This window comes from Eumetopias jubatus, unplaced genomic scaffold (assembly GCF_037043125.1).
Source record: "Eumetopias jubatus isolate StellerSeaLion01/CBP00866 unplaced genomic scaffold, mEumJub1_p1.0 scaffold_1, whole genome shotgun sequence".
Classification (NCBI taxonomy): domain Eukaryota; kingdom Metazoa; phylum Chordata; class Mammalia; order Carnivora; family Otariidae; genus Eumetopias; species Eumetopias jubatus.
In genome coordinates, this window is record NW_028274807.1 from 213,152,269 (window position 1) to 213,178,787 (window position 26,519).

The 26,519-nt window shown below is 51.2% G+C and overlaps 2 protein-coding genes across 7 annotated transcripts in view; both read left to right on the plus strand.

Annotated features, from left to right (window-relative positions):
• The first annotated feature begins 6,481 nt into the window (after positions 1-6,481).
• Positions 6,482-18,441, plus strand: MARCHF2 (membrane associated ring-CH-type finger 2). 4 transcript variants are annotated; one of them, XM_028093168.2, is made up of 6 exons: positions 6,482-6,600; positions 9,975-10,202; positions 14,044-14,239; positions 15,622-15,831; positions 17,484-17,660; positions 17,842-18,441. In XM_028093168.2, exons 2-6 carry the CDS (start codon positions 10,027-10,029, stop codon positions 17,998-18,000), a joined length of 918 nt encoding a protein of 305 aa, XP_027948969.1. In that variant the 5' UTR covers positions 6,482-6,600; positions 9,975-10,026; the 3' UTR covers positions 18,001-18,441. The 4 variants fall into 4 exon arrangements, with proteins under 4 accessions (XP_027948969.1, XP_027948970.1, XP_027948972.1 ...); XM_028093169.2 differs by having other exon boundaries at positions 17,548-17,660; positions 17,842-18,008; XM_028093170.2 differs by lacking the exon at positions 17,484-17,660 and having other exon boundaries at positions 6,485-6,600.
• A 3,721-nt stretch (positions 18,442-22,162) lies between these two features.
• HNRNPM (heterogeneous nuclear ribonucleoprotein M) overlaps positions 22,163-26,519 on the plus strand; it is a 39,051-nt gene continuing 34,694 nt past the window's right edge. For 2 of the 3 annotated variants that reach the window (XM_028093158.2, XM_028093162.2), the window contains exon 1: positions 22,164-22,317. In XM_028093158.2, the coding sequence (XP_027948959.1) occupies positions 22,205-22,317 (113 nt within the window). In that variant the 5' untranslated portion in view covers positions 22,164-22,204. Of the gene's footprint in view, positions 22,318-26,519 lie in introns of all 3 variants that reach the window. The other variant, XM_028093156.2, reaches the window with a different exon arrangement.

Here is a 26,519-nt window from a genome sequence, read left to right on the forward strand (position 1 = left end):
GTGCAAATCCTGGACATATCCCCCCCTCTAAATATTTTTTTTTAAGATTTTATTTATTGATTCGACAGAGCACAAGCGGGGAGAGCAGCAGGGAGAGGGAGAGGGAGAAGCAGGCTTCCTGCTGAGCAAGGAGCCTGATGCGGAGCTTGATCCCAGGACCCCGGCATCATGACCTGAGGCGAAGGCAGGCACTTAACCAACTGAGCCACCCAGGCGCTCTCTTTTTTTAAGGAGATTTTTTAAAAGATTTTATTTATTTGAGAGAGAGAGAGAACAAGCAGGAGGAGGGGCAAAGGGAGAGGGAGAAGCAGGCTCCCAGCTGAGCAGGGAGCCCCACACGGGGCTGGAACCCAGGACCCTGGGATCATGACCTGAGCCAAAGGCCGACGCCCAACTGACTGAGCCACCCAGGCACCCCATTCATTTAAAAATGTACATCCAGTGGTTTTAGTACATGCACAAGGTTGTGCAAACACCACACTGTAATTCAGAATTTTTTTTCATCACTCCAAAAAGAAATCTCATATCCATTAAGCAGTTCCTCCCCATTTCCCCTTCTCCAGTCCCTGGCAACCACCAATCTGCTTTTTGTCTCTATGGACCATGGTGTTATTTTCCATGTGCCTTTGTCCCCTGCATTTCCTGTAAATGAATAGTTAGATCTAGAGATTGATCAGATTTAGGGCTGAGTGCTCTGTAGGTGGTGTGTGCACACACCAGGAGACAGATGATGTCAGCGTGTCTCTTATTTGTGATGTTTGCAGCTGCTGCAAAGCATCACCTAGATTCACAATCCATTAGGGGTTATGAAATTCAAAATCTAGCTTTCTGCATTTATTTCTGGAAGACATCTATAAAGAGAAGTTTCCTTTCATCTAATATGGTTACCCTGAGGTACAGATTGTAAAGGTCAGCATAAACACTTAATTCTTTCTTGTCAATTTCCGAATTTTGTAATTTTCAAGATTTTGAGTTGGTTCCCGAGAGGCCTTCAAAAATGACTGATTATTCTTTTAGTAAAATGCATGGATTCAGCTCCTTAGTTGGGGCCAAGCTTTCAACCAATGTGCCCAATGGGAGTGGAATTCGGTAGGAGGTATGTATCTGGGACTGAGTTTTTTTAAAGATTTTATTTATTTATTTATTTGACAGAGCACAAGTAGGCAGAGAGGCAGGCAGAGGGAGAGGGAGAAGCAGAGTCCCCACTGAGCAGGGAGCCCGACGTGGGGCTCGATCCCAGGACCCTGGGATCATGACCCGAGCCGAAGGCAGCCGCTTAACCGACTGAGCCACCCAGGCGCCCCTGGGACTGAGTTTTGACGAGTGTATCTAGGAGTTAGGTTTCACATGGGGTGGGGGGAGTGGAAAAATGAGTAAATGCATTTAGGATCACAGGAGTCAGGGAAGGAAGTTAGAAACGTGAAGTGTCTGGGATAAACTTTGGTGTTGGTTTAGAATTAGGGGCATTGGTGTGCACTCATGGTTTTAAAGATGGATGGGTGATGGATGGATGGACAGATAGATTATAGGTAGATAAATGTCTATATATAGGTACATACACATGATTTAGAATGAGGAAAGTAAGAATTGATAACACGATAGCTGTGAGCACACCTAGCACCCAGATCTTGGTTTTTAAATATTGTTCCCCATTAAAACCAGGGCTCCTTAGAGAAATGGTTGTTTCCAGAGCTGAGGCAGGTAAAAATACAAGAAAAAGCCACCTTGGAACATTTTGTTGAGCCAGTATAAAAGGAAAAAAATCATCTTTTGGCAACCATTATCTGATAAAAAAAAAAGAGAGAGACAGCCATGGCTAACACCTCCATGCCACTCCCTTCTTCCTGCCTTGATTGAGGATGTGATGCCTGGAACCACAGCAGCCATCTCACTACCATGAGGAAAAGGCCAAGAGACTCTCAGAGTCATCATTTGACCAAGCCAAAGCCAGCAGCCGTCCTCCTGCAGAATTCTTGTAAGTAAAAATAAAACTCTCTTTGCCAAAGTAATCACAACAACAACAACAAAATTAAAACAAAACAAAACATTGATTCAGTCAAGTGTCATCAATGGTTAATAAACCTAGTGGGTGAAGGTTTGTTGAGGAACCAGATATTTAATTCAAAGTATTTTCCCATAAAGCACTATTGACAAGTACAACATACTATCTCAGGCTGGAGACCTGGCAGACACCATTTTATTTTATTTATTATTTTTAAAGATTTTACTTATTTGTCAGAGAGAGAGAGAGCATGTGAGCACAAGCAGGGGAAATGGCAGGCAGAGAGAGAAGCAGGCTCCCTGTTAAGCAAGGAGCCGGATGCAGGATTCGATCCCAGGACCCTAGGATCGTGACCTGAGTCAAAGGCAGACACTTAACTGACTGAGCCACTCAGGCATCCTGGCAAACACCATTTTAACCAGGCTAGCATACTCAGTAATGGAAGAAATCAACATTCTATTCTTCCTTGCATCTGCACTGAGAACACGTTATCACTTCTGCAGTTCCTGTTCCAAATGCACAAATCCTGACAAAACATTAGACAAATGCAAATTGAGGAACTTTCTACAAAATAACTAGCTTATACTCTTCAAAAGTATCAAGGTCATGAAAGACAAAGATTGACGAACTATTGCAGCGTGAATGACACTGGGAGTAGAAAAATACAAAGTGTGATCGGGAATGGATGCTGGAACTTTAAAGGACTTCATTGGAAACTTTGAATGGGATTTGGGAACTATGTGGTAATATTGGATCAATAATAATTTCCTGATTTTGAAGGTGGTACTGTGGTTATGTGGAAGAGTGTGCTTATACTTGAGAAATATACACTGAAAAACAAAGAAAAATATACAGTGAAGGGGTTGCCTGCCTGGCTCAGTCGGCAGAGCATGCAACTCTCGATCTTGAAGTCCTGAGTTCAAGCCACACATTGGGGGTCGAGATTACTTAAAAGTAAACAAACAAACAAATTTAAGAAAAAAAGAAAATATTTTAAAAAATGAAAGGGGACGCCTGGGTGCTTCAGTTGGTTAAATGTCTGCCTTCGGCTCAGGTCATGATTCCAGGATCCTGGGATGGAATCCTGCATCCGGCTCCTTGTTCGGCAGGGAGCCTGCTTCTCCCTCGCCTGCTGCTCCCACCGCTTGTGTTCTCTCTCTCTCTCTCTCTGACAAATAAATAAAATCTTTAAAAAAATAAATAAAATAAAGGATTCAGGGTGCTTGGCTGGCTCAGTCCACAGAGCTTGTGACTCTTGGTCTTAGGGCTGTGAATTCGAGCCCTACATTGGTATGGAGCCTACTTAAAGATTTAAAAAAAAATTTAATAAAAATAAAAATAGGGCGCCTGGGTGGCTCAGATGGTTAAGCGTCTGCCTTCAGCTCAGGTCATGATCCCAGGGTCCTGTGATCGAGTCCCGCATCGGGCTCCCTGCTCCTTGGGAGCCTGCTTCTCCCTCTGCCTCTCTCTCTCTCTCTGTCTCTCTGTCTCTCATGAATAAATAAATAAAATCTTTAAAAAAATAAAAATAAAAATAAAAATAAAGGATTCAGAAATACTAAAAATTGGGGCATCTGGGCAAAGGGTCTATGGGAGCTCTGCGTATTACTTCTGCAACTTTTATGATGTAAATTTGACATTTTTTAAAAAAGTAAACTCTAGGGGCACCTGGGTGGCTCAGTTGGTAAGGCGACTGCCTTCGGCTCAGGTCATGATCCTGGAGTCCCCGGATCAAGTCCCGCATTGGGCTCCCTGCTTGGCGGGGAGTCTGCTTCTCCCTCTGACCCTCCCCCCTCTCATGCTCTCTCTCTCTCTCTCAAATAAATAAATAAAATCTTAAAAAACAAAGTAAACTCTATGCCCAATGTGGGACTTGAACTCACGACCCCAAGATCAAGAGTGACATGCTCGGGCGCCTGGGTGGCTCAGTTGGTTGGGCGACTGCCTTCGGCTCAGGTCATGATCCTGGAGTCCCGAGATCCAGTCCCACATCGGGCTCCCGGCTCGGCGGGGAGCCTGCTTCTCCCTCTGACCCTTTCCCCTCTCATGCTGTTTCTCTCTCTCTCTCAAATAAATAAATAAAATCTTTAAAAAAAAAAAAAGAGTGACATGCTCTACCAACTGAGTCGGCCAGGCGACCCGACATTATTTAAAGAATTTTTAAAAACCCCGGTAAATGGAGTTTTTAAAGGTTTTATCTTATTTTTTTAAGGAATCTCTATACCCAACGTGGGTCTTGAACTTGCAACCCTGAGATCGAGATTCACATGTTCTACCAGCTGAGCCAGCCAGGCTTCCCCCAGTAAATGGATTTAAACATTTCATGTGTTTAGATCTACTGCACCCATTACCCTTACTGAAGGGCAAATTATCCCACTTGTGGCCAGTGAGAGCTTTTTCTAGTTGACTCCTACTGACACTACCTTACTAGGTAATGTCTTTGAGAACACCTGTGCTTTCTGGTATATCAGATTGTGCCAGGTTCATCTTGTACATTTCCTGCCCCAGACCCAGAATCAGGTATTTCCCTGGTTCATTCAATTGGAAGTGACATTTAGAGACTATGATCTGGGCTTAAGGAGTGCTGATGGCAACAAAGTCAGTCTTTGTTTCAGACCTTTTCAGTGGACAGAGCTAGGAAATGTTTGCTTTTTTGCAAAGATAAAATATATTGTGATGCTCCCAATTCAAGTTCAAGATTATAGGGTTTTTACTCACATAATCAACCTTATGTCTGTACCTCCTTCACTCCCTCTGAAAACCCCAGTCCTTAACATGAACGTATTACCCTGGGTGGCTCAGTCATTGGGCATCTGCCTTCGGCTTGGGTCATGATCCCAGGGCCCTGGGATTGGGCCCCGCCTCGGGCTCCCTGCTCGATGGGGTGCCTGCTTCTCCCTCTCGCACTCCCCCTGCTTGTGTTCCCTCTCTCGCCGTGTCTCTGTCAGATAAATAAATAAAATCTTTAAAAAAAAAAACTAAATATGCAATAGGCCTGGAAAAACAATTGCAACATCACCATCAACAATATAGTAGTGGTATGTAGGGTTAAATTGTCGTTTTAAAGTCACTAGACATTCATCTCTCTGTTGTTTTGTCACCAACTGGATACAGAAGTTTCTCTGTTTTATTTTCGTTTTTAGGGCTACCTTTACACTTTAAAATTTGTTTTATAATTATAACCAATATTTTACATGGTTGTAAAGCCAAATATATAAAACAAGGTATATTTTTAAAAGTCTGCTTGTATCTCTGTCCCCTTCTTCCTTCTTCTAACCTTTTAAACAATGTTATGATTTATCTTTTCACTTTTGAAAAATAAAGCTAGTACAACACAACAGAACGTAACTGAGTTAATCGAATTGCTTCATATGTTTCATAAAGGCAGGGCAGGAGGGGAGAGGAGTACTGAGGGAATTCTCCATCCTACCTCAGGCCCTTCGCATGTGCCTGAACTCTCTGCCTGGGATACTTCTCCCCTCTTTTTTCTTAGTTCACCTCTGCTCTGTCTCAGTTGTCAGTTCAATTGCTTTTTCCTTAAGGAAGTAGCTTTGGACTTTCCAAATTATTCCATGATATGTCCCCCTCACTTGCTACAATTCATTACTTTTGTAATTAAGAATTAATTACAGGGCACCTGGGTGGCTCAGTCGTTAAGCGTCTGCCTTCGGCTCAGGTCATTATCCCAGGGTCCCGGGATCGAGCCCCGCATCGGGCTCCCAGCTCCGCGGGAAGCCTGCTTCTGCCTCTCCCACTCCCCCTGCTTGTGTTCCTTCTCTCGCTGTGTCTCTCTCTGTCAAATTAATAAATAAAATCTTCAAAAAAAAAGAATTAATTACACAATTGGTTAATTCCCTAGGGTAAGGTCCACGAAGGCAACAGTATTTGTCTTACTCAACCCTGTGTCCCCAGAGCCTAGTACAGTACCTGGCTCATAACAGGCCCTCTTTTTGATGTTTATTACATCTAGTGAATGAACCTATTGCCTGAATGAATGAGCAAGTGAATGATGAACAAATGATGTTGGCTTTAGGCTCTTCCACGGCCCCCTAACCTCTCTCGGCTGCCGTTTTCCCTCTGTAAAGTGTGATCATACGGTTCCTCTCTCTTTCCCTCCCAGAATTAATGAGAAGCATATGGGAGGTGATGAACACTTACAAATCCCTTAGCTGGGTGTCACGTTCAAGTCTTTAACAGTTAGCTAGCACTGGTCGTCGGCAGGTGGCGCCATCAACTCCGCTCGTGCCCCCCGCCGGGATGGGGCGGGATCAGGGTTGGGGGTGGAGCCGGAGCTGGGGGCGGAGTTAAGACGCGGTGGGGGCGGGGCCAGCAGCTGCGGCGCCGCGGGGCCTGTGCGGCCCAGGACGTCCCTGTCGCCTCCGGCCCCGCCTCCCAGGGCGGGACGTGCACGGGGATTGGCTAGTGCGGGCGACAGGCGGTCGCCATTGGTCCGTGGCACCGTCGGGTCGGCGGGCGGTGTCCGGACGCAGGTGCCGGCCGGAGCGGAGCTGGCGGCGCTGACGGGACCGGCCGGGCCGGGACCGGGGCCGGGGCTAGTGGAGGGGCCTGCGCGGCCGCCCGGCCCGGCCGCGGGTCAGGTAGGCACGGGCGGGCGGGTGGGGTTGGGGGGGGGCGCGGGTCCGCGGGCCGGCCCCGGGTTCGAGGCCCGAGCCTGGCTCCCGAGCGGGACGATCAGGTTCAGACCGTCGGCCTCAGCCTTCTCCGGAACGGGGTATCGCAATTCCCGTCTCGAGGACGGCGGGAGGTCCCCAGGACCCGGCACACAGTAGGTGCCTCTCCGAGCCTCGGTTTCCTCAGCTGTGAAACCGGGTCATCCCAGCGCCAACCTAATGGGGCTTGTTGGGAGAATTCAGAAGGTGGCGGATGAGGAAAGACCCTTGCACAGAGTAGGCTCTCAGTAAGCGCCTTCCTCAACCTCCTTCCAGCGGGGCTCTGCCTGGAAAATAGTAAATATTATAATGACCCAGGGACCGTCTACAAAGGACTTGCTTAGCGGAGTGCCTGGCTGTTAGTGGGTGCTCAAAACGGGGTAGCCAGAATTTATATGATTCTCTTATTTAGTCCTCTAGGGACCTTAATAGGTGGAAGTACTAGAAATGTTCCCTGTTAGATGAAGAAATTGAGGCTCAGAGAAGTCTTTTCTCTTGGGGCCATACATCCAAGGAGAGCAGAGCTGGGCTTAAACCTGGCCTCCAATGCAGGGCCATGCAAGGACTGCAGGACACACAGGAGCCTCTCTCTGGTGAGCGAGGAGGAACGAATGCATTTTACAGGCTCCACATTTCTTCTAAAAATAATAGCAGCATTTAGTGCGCACTTACTGTGTGCCAGGTTCTGGCTGTGCCTTGTCTCATCAAACCCTCTAACAGCTCTGTAAGCTGATGACAGTAATCGTTAAGAAGAGCTAATATTTACTGACTTCTTAATAATTAGGGGTGTACGAGCGGGGTATGGTTATGACCTTCATGTTACAGGCGAGAAAACTGAGGCCCAGAGAGTGAAGCAGTTTGCCTGAATGGGCACCGTTAGGGCCCTCTGACTCCTCTTCCTGTAGTTTCTTGCCCTCAGGGAAAGGACGCTGGACAGGTTGCTTTGCCTCAGCGCCACCCCAGGTGGGCCTAGACAAGGACAAGCTTTGCCGGAGGAATTGAGCCTGGGGGCTCCTTCTCAAGAGTCCCTCAGCAAAGTCCATCAGCTCCATCAACTTACTTGACAAAAGAGAAGGATGAGGCCCAGAGAGGCAAAGTGGCTTGTTCCTGGACACACGGCATCAGTGACAGAGTCAAGATTTTAAAAAATCCCGGTCCTCTGAGTCCTAGACCCACTCACTGGTCTAAGTTCAAATCTTGGTCCTGTCCCTTCTGAGCTGTGTGATCTTGGGCAAGTAGCTGCCCCTCTCTGAGCCTCAGTCTCTTCACCTGTCAAATGAGGGTAATTATTAGATTTATGTCATAGATTTGTTGTGAAGACTCAGTGAAATCTATCCCCAGGCATTGGGCCAAGTTCACTTGAGGCATCGGCTCACTCGCAAAGCCCAGCAGCCCCACAGCTGAGTCCAGCCTTGAGTTTAGCCCCTTCCAAGCCCAGGCTTCTGTGGTTTGCACAAGCCTCTAGCCTCTAGACATCCTTGATTTCCACCACGGGCCCTGGCAGACCAAGGTATGGGGGTCAGGAGGGTCCTTCCCCCTTGCTCTCACACAGAATAGGGGCTGAGAAATGAAACGCAGCAACTTTGTGCCCAACACAGGGCAGACGCCAGGGACGACAGAGTGCATGTCCAACCTGGTCCCCCCTTCCCAGAGCTCACCGAGAGTGAAGAAATAAGAGCACTTCAGGGAGGGGCACATTCCATGAACACAATAATGTGGTCACCAATGGCACTTTGGCCAGGATGGTCAGGGAAGGCCTCTCCAGGCAGGTGATCTTTGAAGGGGATGCTTAGGGCAACTGTTTCGAGTTCAGCGAGCTTCTCAGTACCCAGCATGCGGTAGGTCCTTAACGAACTGTAGCTGCTGTCATAATTTTGATTTTCAGGCCTTGCTTTAGCAGATTTACTGATGAATCTCCCCCCCCACCAATAGTAACAGAAATGGCAGAACTTAATATATGGGAGCTGTGATGATTCTCGGAATGCCCAATTCCTTGCAGGAATGTTAAGGCTGATGCTTGGAGGGGTGAGAAGAATGGATTCCCCTCTATGAGCCCAGAGGCTTCCCTGTTGACCTCTGAGCTGGAAGTTCCTCGAGAGGGATAGGAGTGCACACAACATGCCAGGCCCCCCGCCACCGCTGCCCTGGGGATGTTATCTGGGCCAAGCAGTCTTCCTCCCTGCTTCTCCTGCCTCTGGGCTGATATTTGCTTATCTGGCTGGCAGCGGCCCAACTGTGGAGGCTCCGGAGGGCACGGTGGGCCAGGAAGGCTTCTGGCTGAACTGTTCAGAGGGTGCTGATCCGTGGGCAGATGATGGCCTTGGTGCAAAGAGTTAGTCAATCACTTACTCTGGCTTTTCCCCTTCTGTCTTAGGTGTCAGATTTGGCCGGCAGGGGTTGGTAAAAGCTGACTAGGGGGTGCCTCACTGAGTGTTTCTGGCATCTCTGGACTGCAGCTCCTGGAGACAGAGGCCTGAGGATAAGACCTCAGGGACCCTTGGCTCCAGGGTTCCTGTGTTGCCTCTGTTACTTCCAGGAAGTTCTCAGGGGAAACACACAAGGTCTCACTGGCTCCTTCTGGGACGGGGGTGGAGGCTGCCAAGGGTTACTTTTGGCGGAACAGACCCTAGAGTAGGGGGGAGAATAGTGCTGAAACCCCCCACCCAGAGAAGACTTGAGGTCGCTGCCTAAGTCTCCGGCCATCTCCCACTGCTTCTCCTTGAGGACACGGGCATGGCTTGGATTACCTGCTCCAGTAGGAACAGAGGCTGCCCGAGTCCTTCCCAGCCTGCGTCGTTTTCCTGAAGGCCTGAGGTGTCCAGGAGATATCAAACCAGGATGCCCCATCCTGGTCTGTTTGCCCAGGTTTCTAGCTCAGTTCTGCCCAACTCCAAGGCAGGCTCACATGCTGTGAGCTCAGCCGTGGAAATCCAGTCCAAGGAGAACAAGTGTCTAGGTGGTCAGCGGGCAGGGTTCTAGCCCACAAAAGCCCCAAGCACAAGGCCTGGCACACAGCAGGCACTCAGTAACTGTTCGGGGCCCTTACCGGGTCTGGAGAGGTGATGCTGGGGGTGGCCTACAGGCCTTGAGGGCTGAACCTGGCTGGCCCTTCCCAGGAGGGTTAGAGGTAATAAAACCAAGCCCCTACTGTGCGTCAGGCCTAGGCTGAGTTATAAGTGGCATCTCATTGAATCCCCCATTTTACAGATTGGGCGACTGAGGCTCCGAGAGCTGCATTCAAACCCCGGTCAGTGTTTGGCTCGATATCCTTGCCCTTAACCTCCCTACCGGCCTCTCCCCAGGCTCCTGGGACCATGGGCCTCAGGCCCTGAGGACACAGGGCTCCCTGTGGCCATGACGACGGGTGACTGCTGCCACCTCCCTGGCTCCCTGTGTGACTGCTCGGGCAGCCCTGCCTTCTCCAAGGTCGTGGAGGCCACTGGCCTCGGGCCACCCCAGTACGTGGCGCAGGTGACTTCAAGGGATGGCCGGCTCCTCTCAACCGTCATCCGAGCCTTGGACACGTCAAGGTGAGTGGCGCCCGAGCAGGGGTCTTTGCCTTCACTCGCTTTACTCTCTGGGCCAAGTGATTTTCTTCCAGTCTGGGGTCAGAAATCCAAACATCTAGAGGGACCAGGTGGGCGAATAAACCAAGGAAAGGGGCCCCAGTCATAACTGCAGTGCAGATACAGAGGCCCCGGCTGGCCAGGTCTGGTTCTCCAGGAAAAGTGGAAATTCCAGATTGTCAGGTGGAATCTGAAGATTAGATGGTGGGAAGTAGCTCATAGTTTGGAGAGGCATGATAAGGAAGTGGTTCACGGTACAGGCTGTGGATTCGCAGCACCTGGGCTCAAATCCTGCCCTGTAGCCCCTCTCCCTCTGGGACCCGGGACAACTTACTTTACCCTCGTCTCTTGGAGGTGGGGACACCTTCCTCATCGCATTGTTCCGAGAGTCCCTTGCTGTGGTCCATATACGGTGTCTGCCCACAGTTTGCCACCTTGTATACATTCGATAAAAGTACTGTATTTAAGCCCTGGTGCGGGCCTTCCAGAACCCCATGTGAGCTGCCCCTGCCTGGTTTGCCAATTTGTCATCATTTCCAAGGAAAAGAGTTTGAGGTAAACCCTTCAAATCTGAATCTGAATCCATTTTCACTCATGTGGATTTAAAACAGCCACCAGGTTGGCTAAGGGAACAAGACTCTGAGTGATATCTTTTTCTTTTTAATTTTTCAAGTTTTTCGCATTGTCATCAGGTTTATCTACTAAGATTTCATTCCTAAGTTCTTTTTCAGTTTTGTTTTTTAATTGTGGTAAAATATAGATAAACTAAAATGTTCCATTGTAACCCTTTTTAAGTATACAGTTAGTTCAGTGGTACCCTCACACTGTGGTGCAACCACCCCCACCACCTGTCTCTAGAACTTTCTCCCCAAACTGAACCTCTGTCCCCATGAAACACGGACTCCCCGCCCCCTCCCCCACCCTGCGCCCACCATCTCCTCTCTGTCTCAGCAAATGTGACTCCTCCAGGGAGCTCCTAGAAGTACAATTGCATGGTATTCATCTTTCTGTGACTGGCTCGTTTCACTGAGCTTCATGTCGTCAGGATTTATCCGTGTTGTGGCCTGTGTCAGAATTAATTCATAAGCTGTTCATTCCAACATCCAAAGAAGCAGATGGGAGGCCTTGCAGTGCTTTGGAGGGAGCTCACTGCCATTCACCCTCCGAGTCTTTGCTTGGCGTCACTTCCGGCAGGAAGCCTCGCTCAAGCCCAGATGATATGGAGAGTTTTCCTGGGCCTCCTCCGGGGTGTGGGTTTTTATGCTCGCATCTCCATCAGCCTCCTTGAAGGCAAGACAGAGTCTGTGCTGGGCAAACCAGGCTGGGAGCGAAGGGACATTTGGTAGGGTAGGGGGCCTGGGAAGAGGCTGACCAAGGCTAGGGTGTCCCTACCTGGAGTGCCTGAGGGGCACTGAGTGAGCTGACCCCGCTTTGCCCCACCCTCCTTCCTGACACCTGGGAAAACTGAGGCCCAGAGGGAGGCAGACACCTGCCAGTGTCACTGAGCATTGCTGAAGCTTGAACCCGGGGCTCCTGCTTGGGTTGGAAGGGGAGAAGCTCGTTCAGTCCCACCAGCCAGTCTTGCAGTCCTCAGAGGCAGGGCAAGAGGCAGGGAGCAGAGAGTCCCTCAGTGACCCCCCTGATGGTAAGGACAGCCATGCCCGCAAGACCACCAGGCCCTCTTGATCTGCTCCTTGGCCTCTTTGCTCATGGCTTCTCCCCTCTGATTTTTTTTTTTTAAGTCATCTCTACACCCAATGTGGGGCTCAAACTCATGACCCTGAGATCAAGAGTCACAGGCTCCACTGACTGAGCCCGCCACGTGCCCCTCCCCTCTGAGTTTTGATAAAACTCATCCCAGACCTGCCCAGGCTGGGGACCAGGGCAGAACCACCCTCCCAGAGAGAAGGCTGCTGTTTGTCCAAAGGGTTCTCATCCTCTTGAGCCTTTGGCGCTCTGCCTACCAGCCCGTGAGCGAGCCCAGGCCCTCCTCGGAGCTTCCCAGAGCACATCTGCACCCCCAGCCCTTCCTTCCTCCTGGCCTTCCCCTGCTGCCCTTTCCACGTGGCTTCTGCTGGCTTCCTTGCCCACACTCTCCCCTCTCTTGCTCTTGGAGTGTGCCCTGGGCAGCCCCACTAAGGCTCCCCCTGCCCCACTCCCGGTCCATTTCCTTCTCATCTGTGCCATTTGCGTTATTTTCCTGCCAGAACTTCATGAGTGAAGGCCGTTTCTCTTGTCCTGCTGTCTGGAACGGTGTAGGCAGCGTAGCATGGCCACTGAGGGGGACCCAGGCCCCAGCTTTGTGGGCTACTAGCCGTGTGAGTTCACGCAAATGGGGTCACCCCTTGCTGCCTCAGTTTCCCCATCTGTGAAAGGAGGGCAAAATAGCCCCTTCCTCGCAGGTTCCCTGGGAGAATAACAGATTCGTCCACGTGCTGCCCTTGGAACAGGGCACGGTCCTTAATCAGTGCTCGGCAAGAAGTCAGGTTTCATTTTGTTTTGTTTTCTCTGAAGTGGCTTTTCGAAAAAAGTAGGGTTCCCTGGGACAAACCCCAAACTGACATGGCCCTTCCTCAAGGTTCTGGTTCCTTCCACTTCCTGGGGTTGGCTTCCAGAGCAGGGATTCCTTTCCTGTTAACTCTGGGCAGGGGTGCTGGGGGATCAGGGTGGAGCCCGGTACAGCCTTTTGACATCATAGGGGACGGCACAGGATTGACAAGAAAGTAGCCATGAGAGGTCCGCTCAAGGTTTTGGCTTCAAAGCAGCCAGGCTCTGCCCCACAGCAGGAGACGCTGAGGAGGCAATAGAAAACAGTTTCTGAGGGGAAACTGGTGTTATCTGGAAAATGGCCCTCCTGCTCTGCCTCCTTCGTGTGTTCCTGCAGTCCACTCTCCGGGCAGAAATGTTTGGAAAACAATGACTCATGTGCTGGACAGCCTCTGTGCCCACCAAGGCCACACCCCCAGCCCTGAGCTGGCCCCCCAGGAAGGACCCAGTATCCCTAGAGACCGGGCTGGGGCTGAGGCTTCCCTGAAGTGGCTTCCTGTGGAAGCTTGTTATGTCTGTCTTCTGAGCCTACCTAGGACACAGGAGCAGGGGAACTACTCTCCCTGGATGCACATGTTTCTCAAGTAGTGTGGCCTTCAGGTGAGGCTAGATCCAGGGCCTCTGATGGTGTCCTTGAGAATCTGTCTTTCCCTGTCGCTTGGCTCTGCTTTCCTCTGTTTGGCATCATTCACAGACTCCACATGGGGACCAGACTGCTGCCATCAGCTCCAGACTTACATCAGCCTTGCTGTCTCTAGTTCTGGAGTTGAGGGGGTGGGGAGAATTTCAGGAATTAATCACAGTGACTCTGATTGCTTCACACATGCCTTTCCCTGAATCAGTCCTGGTGACCAGGGGTGTGTGGTGTTCTAATCGGTCAGGCCTGAGGTCATCAGGGGTGTTGTCAGCTCTGCTCTAGTCCTTGAGGACCGAGACTTGAGAGGGGTTTGGTTGCCCGGGATGGTTAGGGGAGTATTGCAGGGAAAGGAGAAACAGACACTAGATGGGCAGCTGAGATGCTTGCCCTGGGCCTAAAATGTGCCACAGGACCCCTGGGGAGGGAGCACATTGCTGCACTTTTGGGAATTTGGGAAAGCTTTACAAAGGAAAGGAGGTCTGGAGCTGGGCGTTGAAGGATGAGTAGGAGTTTGCCAAGTGGCAGCGCAAAGGCAATGCTGACCTTATGATCCAGTGGGCAGCGAAGCAGGCATAGGCAGGAAGCTTGGTTGTTGCTCATGCGCTCTATCTCTGTGTCTAGCGATGGTCCCTTCTGCCGGATCTGCCACGAGGGAGCGAATGGGGAGAGCCTGCTCTCTCCATGTGGCTGCACTGGCACGCTGGGTGCCGTTCACAAGAGCTGTCTGGAGAGGTGGCTCTCCTCGTCCAACACCAGCTACTGTGAGCTGTGCCACACGGAGTTTGCAGTGGAGAAGCGGCCGCGGCCCCTCACAGAGGTACGCCTGGGGGCCCCAGGTCGGAGCGGGCAGGGGGCAGGCAGACAGGCCTGGGGCTGGAGGAGGGAACTGCCCGGGAGGATCCCTCTCTATGGAGTGGACCTCCTTCTCCCCCACCCTCATGGTAGATTCTGTGGATGGGGATGGGGAACCAGGCCGAGACCCCCTTGTCCCCTCCCTATTCGGTCACCCCTGAAGCTGAGACCTGAAGAATGAGGAGCCAGCAATGCCAAGGACCTGAGCTGGGGGAGGGCAGTCCTGGCAGAGGGCACAACAAGTGCAAAGGCCCTGAGGCCAGGAAGAGTTCGGCATGCTTGATGGTCCATGTGGCTGGAGAGGTGGCTCTCCTCTCGAGTTACAGGAAGAGGAGAGTGGCCTGGAGGAGGTATTGGCAGCTACTCTGGGCTTTGTGGGCTGTGCCCAGGAGCTTAGACTTTAGCCTGAGCGGCATGGGTCAGGCCCGAGATGAGCATTCTCGGGCGTGGTGGCTGCCGCCCTGTTCTCCGGAGCCCTGCTTGGCTGCACGGGTGCCCTCCGGACTCCTCCGGGCCTGCTTGGAAGGGGGCAGCTGAGCGCTGTAGAGTCATGTCGCTGGGCTGGGGGTGGGCTCTTGGAAAGGCCCCTGGCCCGCCCTGGGGTGGCTGGGCGTTTAGGAGAACAGTAAGGTGGGAGAGGCAGCGCCTGCCTGCACCCCTTCCCCCTTTGCCCTCGCCCTCCAGCCACATGGGCCTCCTCCCTGCTGTACTTTGCCCAGGCCACATACTCCCATATCAGGGCCCCACATTTGCTGTTCTGCAGCCTGGGGCACCGTCTCCCCCGTTCTTCATATGGCTGCTTCTGCTCATTCCGTTCAACTCACGGTCTCCTCCTCAACAAGGCCGTCCCCTCCCCGACGATCCACCCCATTTCATATCTCTTGCACTAGCATGGGAGCTCCAGGAGGGCAGGGACCCTTCTGTTCCGTTGACTGGAATTACCATGAGTGAAGCCCACTTCTCTCACCCCTTCATCTGCGGGGGCCCTGCTACAAGACCCCCCCAGCCAGACCCCCCCCCCCCGGCTTGCAGTACTGGCTCTGTGGGTGACCAGTGAGTTTGCACAAATGAGTCCGTCCCTCTGTGCCCTCAGTATCCCCCGTCCGTACAATGGGGGCACCTAGCAGGGCCCAGGAGCTCATCATAGGCTCAGTAAGTATGTGAGGGAAGGAAAGTACAGAGGGTGGTGCCCGGTCGGAGGCTGGTCCTGCGGGGCCTTTCCATCCAGATGGGTGTCTGCAGGTAGAGGCGCAAGGCCTGGAGGTCCCGCACCCCCATCCCCAGGCCGGGGCTTGTGGGAGGGCGGTATGAAGCCCGCCTCAGCAGCTCCTCCCCCCACCCCTGCAGTGGCTGAAGGACCCGGGGCCTCGGACAGAGAAGCGGACGCTGTGCTGTGACATGGTATGCTTCCTGTTCATCACGCCACTGGCTGCCATCTCGGGTTGGCTGTGCCTGCGCGGGGCCCAGGACCACCTCCGGCTGCACAGCCGGCTCGAGGCCGTGGGGCTCATCGCACTCACCATTGCCCTGTTCACCATCTACGTCCTCTGGACGCTGGTGAGTGGCTGCCAGCTGGAGGCATCTGGGGGTCTCTGGTTCAGAGCAGGCTGGCCAGGGCTTTGGGCAGAGGCTTGGGGGCCTCCCTGCCTGCCTCTGCCCAGGTGGAAGCGATTCCCAGCATCTCACGGAGCTCCAGATTCTGAGCCCAGCCAAGGCCCAGGGAAGCCATGGGTCAGGGGTGAGAGATGTCCCCATCTACTCCTGAGAGATGAGGACACCTGACTGGCAGTATTGACTGGAGGCCTGCCATCCACAAGCTCAGCAAGACTAGCTGGGGTCAGGGGAGAGGGAGGCTGGGAGGGAGAGAGGAAGAGCGAGACCACAGAAGCCTGGGAGAGAAAGAGCGGGAGAATGAGAGGGACAGACCGACAGGAAGCTGAAGAGCTGGAGAGGGAAGGCCGCTGGGGTTGAGAAGGACCGGGCTGGCAGCCGTTAGGACCCTCGTCCCAAGAGGAGCCCCCCGGCGTCATCTCTTACGTCTAACCACTGTCGTCTAGCTGCGGGAGCGTTCCCGGCTCAAAAAGGATTGGCATCCACTAGCAGGTTTTTTCTTATTTTTTTTTAAAGCAAATAGTATGAAACCATAGGTACTGCTTCGTAGTCTGCTTGCTTTCGCTTTGCTGTCCTTTTTTTAATTTTTTTTTAAAGATTTTATTTATTATTTATTTGAGACAGAATGAGAGAGAGAGAGCGAGCATGAGAGGGAAGAGGGTCAGAGGGAGAAGCAGACTCCCTGCTGAGCAGGGAGCCCGATGTGGGACTCGATCCCGGGACTCCAGGATCATGACCTGAGCCGAAGGCAGTCGCTTAACCAACTGAGCCACCCAGGCGCCCCTGCTGATGTCCTTTAAAAAAAAAGGCAGCCACCCAACAGTTATTCATGGTCTGGATGTACAGTATTTATTTAACTAATCCCTTTCGATGGACACCGGGATTCTTTCCAATATTTTCTTCCTCTTCCTTTTTTTTTTTTTTTTCCTGTTATGAACAGTGCTTTGAGCACCGCCTGTGCACACGCCTTCTTGGAACTCGCTTGATCAAAGACCCTGAACCATTGACATTGGTTTAAAAAAATTTTTTTTATAGACTTTATTTATTGGGTCAGTTTCAGGTTCACAGCAAAATTGAGCAGAAGATACAGAGAGTTCTCGTATAACCCCATCCCCATCCCCGGCCTCCCCCGCCATCAGTGCGGCATCAGAGGGGCACCGCCATTACAACAGAGGAAACCTACATCGACACCTCACTATCCTCCAGAGCCGCCGTGGCTTACATTAGGGTTCACACTTGGTGCTGTACATTCTATGGGGTTTGGACAGATGGATGATGAATGTAGCCACCATTATGGTATCGTACAGAGTAGTTACACTGCCCTAAAAGTCCTCTGGCTCCGTCTGTTCATCCCTGCCCCGCCGCCAACTCCTGGCACCACTGATCCTTGTACCCTCTCCATAGTTTCATCCTTACAGAATGTCACAGAGCTGGAATCATGCAGTCTGTAGCCTTGCAGCCTGGGTCCTTTCCCTTCGTGACCTGCATTTGAGGTTCTTCCATGTCTTTTCGTGGTCGGAGAGCTCATTTCTTTTTTTAGCACTAATATTCCCTTGTCTGGATGTCCCGCTGTTTATTTGTCCACTCACCTCCCAAAGAACATCTTGCTGGCTTCCGAGTTTGGGCAGTTCTCTGACCCGGTGACATTTAATCCCTTCCAAGAGGCTGTACCACTTCAGTCCCATCCTGGGAGAAACAGAAAGGGAGCTCCTTGCTCCCTGCCGCCGAGCCCTGCACTTTGCAGAGTCCCGAATGCTGGTGGCGAGTTTTTCCAAGTGAGTGAATGGGTATGTGTACACAGTCCGTGTGAGAGATGTATGAACGCTGTCTCTGCTTCTGGAAGCATGAGCCTGGCCCTGGTTTGGGCCAGAGCAGGTGCCACCTGGGCTCAGTGTCCCTCCCCTGGGGTGGAGACCAGTGGCTGGCATTCCCACCCACCCCCACCCTACCCTGCAGGTCTCCTTCCGCTACCACTGCCAGCTATACTCTGAGTGGAGAAGGACCAACCAGAAAGTTCGCCTGAAGATCCGGGATGCAGATGGCTCCGAGGACGCCCAGCACTCCTCACTGGCAGCAGGACTCCTGAAGAAGGTGGCAGAGGAGACACCCGTGTGAAGGCCGGGCCAGCAGGGCCAGAGGCAGCTGGTGACGCCCTGGTATTTGGAAGGACAAAACCGCCCGACCCTTCCTGCACGGCCGGAATGCTTCTTAGGCCAAGAGACACCAAGCGGAGCTGATTTCTGTGATCCCACGTGAAGATACTGTCCAGCTCTTTTGCACACTGTGGTACATGAGGACAGATGGACGTGGCCCTGAGCTGCGGACAGAGCAGGCACCCTGATCTCGTTCTGAGGCCCACCCGGCCCCCTTGGGGGCCAGCAGCCACGGCCGTAGGTGAACCAGGGCGCCCACGGGGCTGGGAGGTTCCGCAAGCTTCTTGCACTTCTCTGCACCTGACAGGCTCGCTTTCCTGGCACCCCTCGACTTTATAAAGTTGCACTGCGTTTCAAAAAAACCCACCCCCGAATGAATAAAAGGAACCCTTGCTGGACAAAACGGACTTGTCAGTTACATTTCTGAACCGAGGCCTCAAAGGGAGGCCCCTGAGACCTGAAGGGAGTCAGGTTAAAAAAACAAAACCGGCCCCTTAGCTGGTTTTGAGGGATCTGTTGTGTAAGCCTGGAAGAAGCAAAGCCTGGGTTTTTGAGTGAAGAGCAGGTAGCAGGGTTATATAATAAATGATTTAAAGTAAACACACGTAAGAAGAACAGTTTCCATTTACTTTGCATCTAGAGTGGGCCAGATATTATGCTGGGCCCTTTATTCTCCTAGTCACTACACTTAGCGAGTTTTCCCTGGTTCTGAGCCTTCACAGGTGTCCTCCCTCTGCCCATCCTCAGTGGCAGGAATGGCTGTCACCTACAATTTACAGAGAAGATTGAGGCTCAGAACAGGGAAGCCTTTGTCTGAGGCCCCACGGCTCTAGGAGGCAGAGTTAGGGTTGACCCCCTGGTCCACATGGCTCCAGTGTGGAGCGTTCTGTGTCCCCTTCCGGGAGGACTCAGGAAGAGAAGAATATGGTCATGCTAGTAATAGCATCTACTTCTTTTTTCTTTTTTTTAAGATTTTATTTATTTATTTGAGAGAGAGAGAATGAGAGATAGAGAGCACGAGAGGGAAGAGGGTCAGAAGGAGAAGCAGACTCCCTGCCGAGCAGGGAGCCCGATGTGGGACTCGATCCCGGAACTCCAGGATCACGACCTGAGCCAAAGGCAGTCGCTCAACCAACTGAGCCACCCAGGCGCCCAATAGCATCTACTTCTTGAGCTCTTTCTGAGCTTTGTACATTTGAGGGTTCCTTGCATTGAGCCACATTTATTACTCAGAGCAGATCCAAAAGGTGGGTTCTGGGGTTCTCTTATGAATCCCATTTGCAGATGAGCAAACGGAGGATCAGAGCACTGGGGTTACTCACCCGAGATTCCACATCCTGGTTGGGCCTAGCACAGTATCTGGCATGTTCTCTTGTTTACTGCATGAATGCCCATCTGCTGTGTGGCTCACCCAGAGAGGGAGAAAAACCCTTTCTGCCCTAGATGAAGAACATGGGGGAAGCCAGCCTGGCCACAGCGGGGGAGGAAGAGCAAAGGGCAAAGGCCTGGAAGCTGGAAACTACATGGCCTGTGGGAGGAGCAGCAGGGCAGCTGAGCCATGCTTGGAGCCCTGAGATTCAGGGGCAGAGGGGCGGGAGAGAGGCAGCTGGAGAGATGAGCAGGTGTCTGCAGAACAGGAGCATACCCGGTGCCCCAGCTCAGCTGGCACTCAGGGCCCTTCTCATCCTTGTGGCTTTTTACGCTACACAGGCCTGGCACCCACCTCTCCAGGCCGACTTTGGAACGTGCTGTCGCTGGAGAGAGTGCAGAGGCCCCAGGATGTGCCATCATGAAAAGAGAAAGCTTTTTCCTTTGCAGATCTCTTCTAACACTTTTATTTTATTTATTTATTCTTAAAGATTTTATCTATTTATTTGACAGAGAGAGATACAGCGAGAGAGGGAACAGAAGCAGGGGGAGTGGGAGAGGGAGAAGCAGGCTTCCCGCCGAGCAGGGAGCCTGACGCGGGGCTCGATCCCAGGACCCCGGGATCATGACCTGAGCTGACAGCAGACGCTTAACGACTGAGCCACCCAGGCGCCCCAAACACTTTGATTTTTTAAAGATTTATTTATTTGAGAGAGAAAGAATGCATGTGCATGCAAGCTGGGGAGAAGCAGAATGAGGGAATCCTCATGCAGACTCCCCTCTGAACGGGGAGCCCCGATGCAGGGCTGGATCCCAGGACCCTGAGATCATGACCTAAGCCAAAACCAAGGGCTCGACACTTAACCACTTAACCGACTGAGCCACCCAGGTGCCCCGCTTCTGACACTTTCAATTACAGTGAGGAGAAAGTTGTAGGTTGGTGCTAAGCAGTCTTTAATGACCCTTAACTCTAGCAAAAGAGAGAGCAAGTCTTGGGTTCAGAGCTGTTGCTGTGTACACAACTGAATTTCTACTTTAATGGCATCATCCTCTTATTTTTTACAAGAAACTATTTACAGCAAGTTTTCGATATGTAGTGTTATGTAAGGCACAATTTAAAAACATTTCTTTAAAGGAAAAAAATGGGTGTCAAAGGAAAGTATGAAGAAAATCACAGTTCAGGAGATGGCAAAACCCAGGAATGTGGGCAGTGTTGGGTTAAGTCAACCAGCCCATAGGAACCTAGCCTGAAGTTTGTCTCCTCAGCCAGGGCCTGGCTTGTTCCTGATTTCCAGTCACACTCACTGCACAGGAAGGGACTGGAGAGACAGGTGGCTTCATGTCCCCACTGCTTTGCATTTGGACTCTTTTCACTCATTCTGACAGACTGTTGTGGCCTCTTCCATCATCTCTGAGCCTTGCTGAGCAAGGGGATTCAGAGGTTCGGTGAGGCTCTGTCTGCCCCAGGGACCCCTCCAGTCTAGGAAAGGTCTAAGGGAGAGGAAAGTAAGCTTAGATACCAGTGCAGCCCCGGGAGAAGAGCTGGTGTGCACAGGGGATTTTAGTAGAGCAGAGGGGCTGTGGGAGGAGGAGGGCCTTGGAGATGGCTGATAGAAGGAAATTCTATGAGACAGAGGAGTTTGGGGAGTATGTGGGAATGGGGGCCTAGCCCCCGTGTCAAGCTGGGCTACTGGATTTCTTCTCTGGACCTGGAATTCTCAGCCTGGGTCAGAATCGCCAGGCTGAATTAAGCACCTAGGACAGTGTGGCAGATGAGATATTCCCCCAGAGCCTGATGATATGTAGCCATTCTGTGGGAGAGGGGGTAAAGAAAACCTTCCTTTTGTAAACCTAGAGAGAGTTCAGTGGTTGGATGGGAACTTCTCCAAGATTCAGTGAAGCCTTTCAAAGTTCGAGAGACACTGGGGAGGGGGGTGCTTTGGGAAAGGGAGCTGGAGGCCTCTGAACGCTTTCCTGGGCTCTGGTTTCTTCCCAGGCCAACGCGGTTGCCCCAGGACACAACCTGTAACAGCCCTTGAAAACCTGTTTCTGGACAGAGCCAATTCTTCAGGACAAAGGGATCCAGGGGCAGACAGAAAGGAGCCCCCGTTAAGGTTAATGGGCTCTCCTGGCCTGTGACTCGTTTCTTCTATCATGTTGGGATTATTGCTTGTTCATTCACTCCAGAAACATCCGTGAGCACATACTAAGTCCCCGGCTTCATGTTTCGGTTGTTGGTTAACGGGTTCAGTGAGAGGAACTTAGGCCATGAGCTCTGCCCTCAGGAGCTCCCAACCCAGTGGGGAGGCAGGCCAGACAGAGCCCAGGTATTCTTGGTGCAGGATGATACTTGCTTAGGGAGACAGCATTTTGCACAGCAGTCCTGTCAAGCCCGGCCAGTGTCCTGCCTTCCTTGTCTAGCTAACTCCTTTATATTCTAGTAAACAAAACTTTCGCAGCCTCTCTGCGCCAGCTCTGATTACAGGAAGCTGGGAGCGAGTAGGTCCGTGTAAGGAGGTGGGGAGGTGCTTCCCCTCCCCGACTTCGAGAGTGGGTGGAGTATCCAGTAGGTGCCTAACGCAAATTGCTTGCGGTAATGAATGAATAACAGCTGCGGGTCCGCGCTTGCGCGCGGCGGAGGCGTGGCCCCGAGCAGAGGCGTGGCCCGTGGCCGGAGGGGACGAGGCGGGAGCGGGCCGCGGCGCGCGCAGGCGTTACTGGTCGCGCCGAATCACGTGAGCGCGCAGGCGCAGCGGCTTGCATCCCGCTCCCTCACACAAAGCCCAGACGCGGAGAAAATGGCGGCAGGGGTCGAAGCGGCGGCCGAGGTGGCGACGACGGAGACCAAAATGGAGGAGGAGAGCGGCGCGCCCGGCGTGCCAAGCGGCAACGGGGCTCCGGGCCCGAAGGGGTGAGTATTACACGGCTCCTTGTCCCGGGCCGGGCACCTTCACGGCGGCTGCCTGCGGCTCCGTTAGGTCTGTTGGCGGCCTCCCACCGGCGCGGCCTCGGCCTGGGCCTTCCCCGCCGGTCCTGCCGAGGGTGGGGGCGGCCAAAGCCGTGAGGAGTGAAGCCGAGTGGCCCCGTGAGCGCCTCAAGGATCGCCCCCTCCTCCCAGGCCGCGGACTTCCGCCCCGCCGGCGCCTGCAGGCCGGGCCCGACGCCGAGGCCTGAGGCCGGGCCCCGGCGCACGGGGATGATGGCGCGGGCCCGGGAGCCGGGGAGTCGCCGAGTCCGCCGCCCGCTAGCCTGTCGGGTGACCTTGGGTTGAGTGGTTTCACAACCCCCATCCCCTACCGCCCGGGGTCTCAGTTTCGCGATCCGTAAAGTGGGGGGAGGGGAGAGAGTGCGCGCGCAGACGTTCGCGCGCGCTGAGCCCCGGTAAACGGCAGCCGAGGCAGGCGGGTAGGTTTCGGCAGGGACCGCGAGGCCGGTTCGGGGCGCCTCCTCTCCCTTTGCTCCTTCCCCCGCCTCGCGGGGAGTGCCTCGGTCGGAACCGCCGCTAGCCCTACGCTCTGGCCCCGGCTCGAATCCCTCGCGGCGTCCCTCGCTCCTCCCAGGTGCGCAGTACGTAATTGTAGAGAGTTCGGATCTGCGGCTCAGTGTTCACCCTTAGAAACAAGCAAACAAAGGGGGGGTGGGGTGGAGAAAGCTCCCCTTCCGTGTTCCAGGGGAAGATTTTTCCCTCCTTAGGCGGCCTCGCCGACTTGCGAACTTCGTCACCTATTCTAGTCCAGCTTGGGGCTCTGTCTTGGGGTTCTTGGTTTTTCAAGTTTAATTAAAGCTTTAACGCATCATCTTGTGTCCCCGTGAAACTCAGCCATTCTGATAGCAGTCACTTGAAAGACGCGGAGAGACGTTGAGGCTACAACCAACAGCTGGGAGGAGAGGGGAGTTCTGGGCGCGTATTTGATTTCCTACAAATTTTTAAAAAATTGTGGTAACATACATAAGCTACGACTTACAGTTTTAACCATTTTTGAGTGTGCGATTCAATGACATTAAGCGCATTCACAGTGTTGTGCTACTATCATCCCCTGTTCACGTCCAGAACTTTTATCACCTTCCCAAACTGGAGCGATTACACAGGAATTTATTCTCCCTCATTCCTCAGCTGCTGGTTTCCTCTGTTACAGGTTTGTCTCTTACGAATTTGCCTTCCCACAAATTTTTTAATGTGCATAGTTTGTGGAGATTGAAAGTGAGTGCAGTTAAATTGGCTTTATGTGAATGAGCATTCAATAAATACTGGCTTTGTTAAATTTTCTCTCCTTAGGTGGGGAGGAACAAAATACCGTGGTTACTGGTCCTGAGAAAACAGAAAGGCATCCTGGAAGTATTCCCAGCACTTTGTTATTGAAAACTGGAAAGAGATGTGCTCATTTGGACTTTTTTCATCATCTTTTGGGGAGTCTAGTAGGATTTCTAAGGACCATATTTGGAGGCATTTAAGATTCATTTGTTTTTTTTTTCCCTTTCAAAGCATTTATCACAGGATGAAATGCTGATAGAACTGTTAGGTGAGAAGTTTGGTTATAGGTTATAGCAGCTGGGGTACATTTTTCAAATTTCCCATTTTCCTCTGTTCATTTTCAAGTAGTAATTTTGTGGCTGATTGATTTAACATGTGGACTATTAGGAAGAACCTGAAAGTTTTAGAGATAAAACAGCCCTTGTTGGAATGAACCCAGAGTCTAGGACTGCTTAATCGTGGATATTTTGGAGAGGTAGCAACAGATCTATTTTGTAGGGCCTCTGGAAATCTTTTCTTTCCTTTTCTTCCTTCCTTCTTTTTTCTTTTCTTTCGTATGTGGAAGCTCTTGAAACAGAGCTCTTTAGAATAAAGCCCTTGCCCAGAGGAGGAAGCACTTTACATTTCTGTAGTAGGCTAATTAGGCTGTGATAGAAGTAAAAGGAGTTACCTGGTGGGGAGCTTGCAGGGGCCACCCTCCCTCCAACCTAACGTGTTGGGGTCAGGGAGGTGTATCTTTGGTTGGAGAGGGATGAAAGATGATGATTGGGGAGAGGCTGAGAGGAGAGTGTCCAAAGACTAGGGATTTGGGTGTATGCTTTGCACATTTGTAAAAAATTGATGCTACTGTGGCACTTTTTTTGCTAAAACACTGGGGGCCAGCTGGTGGGCAATGAATTCCAGGCTAAGGAATCTAGATTTTTATCTTGAAAGCCTTTGAAGGATGAGAATTGAGTGAAACTTCGTTCTTCTGACCTGTCTGTACCAGGAGTGGAGTGTGCTGTAAACCAAAAAGGCAGTGAGCAAGCAAGCTTGATTGGGGACCCCAGATAGGAAAGCTTATTTTTCAGTTCCTTTTCTTCTGGGTGTGGGAGGAGGATTTGTTTTATTTTGATGAGAAATCTTCCATCTAAAGGCAATCAAGATTCAGAGTTAAGAGTATATTTAGTCAGGGAAGAAGTGTTTATTTTAGAGGACTATAAGGGTTTAGGTGTGTGTCCGTCCCCCCTCCCTCTTAAGGTTGTACCATATATTTAAAATCAGTGACTTAACCTATTCCTTTTCTAAATCTTGTGGCTGAATCAGAAAATTGAGAGATGGAGATTATTTAAAAATAAAAAATTATACCTAGTATAGATTGCCAGGGAGGTAACATTGTGATAACTCTTTTTAGAACTGAGAAAAAAATTTTTTTTAAGCAATTGAGAAAATTCCGGTTAAGGAAATTGACCCAGAGACTAGGGATGACCATCTAGACTCCAAGGCCCTATTTGCTTCCACAGTACTACCCTGGTAACCTCTCTAAACACAGTATTGAAAGTGTTTTATTTAAACCACATTCTCTGCTTTGCAATGATTTGAGTATTTGCTGTACTTTAAAAAGTGACTGTATACTTGATAAAAAGGATTTTTTGAGGCACATTAGATTGTGAGCTCAACTTTAGAGGGAGTTCTGGGTTATTTGAATGCATGCTGCCAGCTCCTGACTTTCCCTTTGGTTTTATTCATGGCTAGGCAAAGAGATACTAGTCTGCAAAGAATAGACTGTTTCTTTTTGGGGTTCTCAGATGGACTCTCCCATGATCATGTTTTACAGTCATGGAGTTGAAAGCTGAATCGCTCCTTTGGGTAGTCTGTAATGCGTACAGTGCCTAGGCATCCTCAGCCACCACCCTGGTGGGCTTGTTTTAATCACTATGTAACGGTAGAAGGCTAGGAGTGAATCAGTCCCTCTCAAGAAAATTACTGGTACAGAAATAGTTCAGTGCGACAGTTATTGTGTGCCAAATCTTCTTTAAACCTGTGGATGTAATAATGGTAATAAGTTGTGGTTCAGACCTAGATGTGTGGTGCTTAGTCACCTGTAATGCTGCTCCTTTGGATATTGTACTGGACATTTACCAAGCTGCTTTTTGTTAGGTTGTTTGTTGATTCTCACAGCATCCCTGTGGCCTCTGTGGATACAGGTTATGCTGGTTTTGCTGGTAAAGAAACAGGTAGAGAGCTTGAGTTGCAAGGATAGTTGAGAGGTGGATCTGGAGCTAGAATAGTGCTATGAGTAGTGCTCTGTGCACTAAATTTATTAGAGGAGCTCAGGCCCTAACATAAGGGATGATTCTCAAGGGGCTTGTGGGGGGAGGAGGAGTCTTTTCCCTCAGGAGATGTGATCAGGATTTCAGGGTGTTGGAGTTGCCACTTCAAACTACACTCTGAAAAACTGAAAGTAATGAGGGTATTGAATGCTGTGAAGCGTAAGAGAGAGTAGGAATTCGGCAAATGGAGCAGTGTTTTGTGGAGCAGGCACTGTCTTTTTAGTTGCGGTGTTTAGGTACAGTATAATTCTCGTTTGGTGGAGCAGTGACATGAAAAATGGTAATTCTCAAAGAATACAGCAGTCAGTGAGTGAAACGGTTCCCAAGCCGTATCAGACATACTTCATTTTCATGACTCGGAAGGTACTTAACAGATATCGTAGGCTTGTTTTTTGATGTATCGTGAAATAGGTTGATAGAATGTTAGAAAAAGATTTTATTTATATTGGGTCTATTTAGACCGTAAGGTGGATGATTGGGTGCAAGAATAGACAACGTTCATTGGCAGTTGGGAATTGAGAGCCAGTTAGCAAGGAGAATATTAGTAAG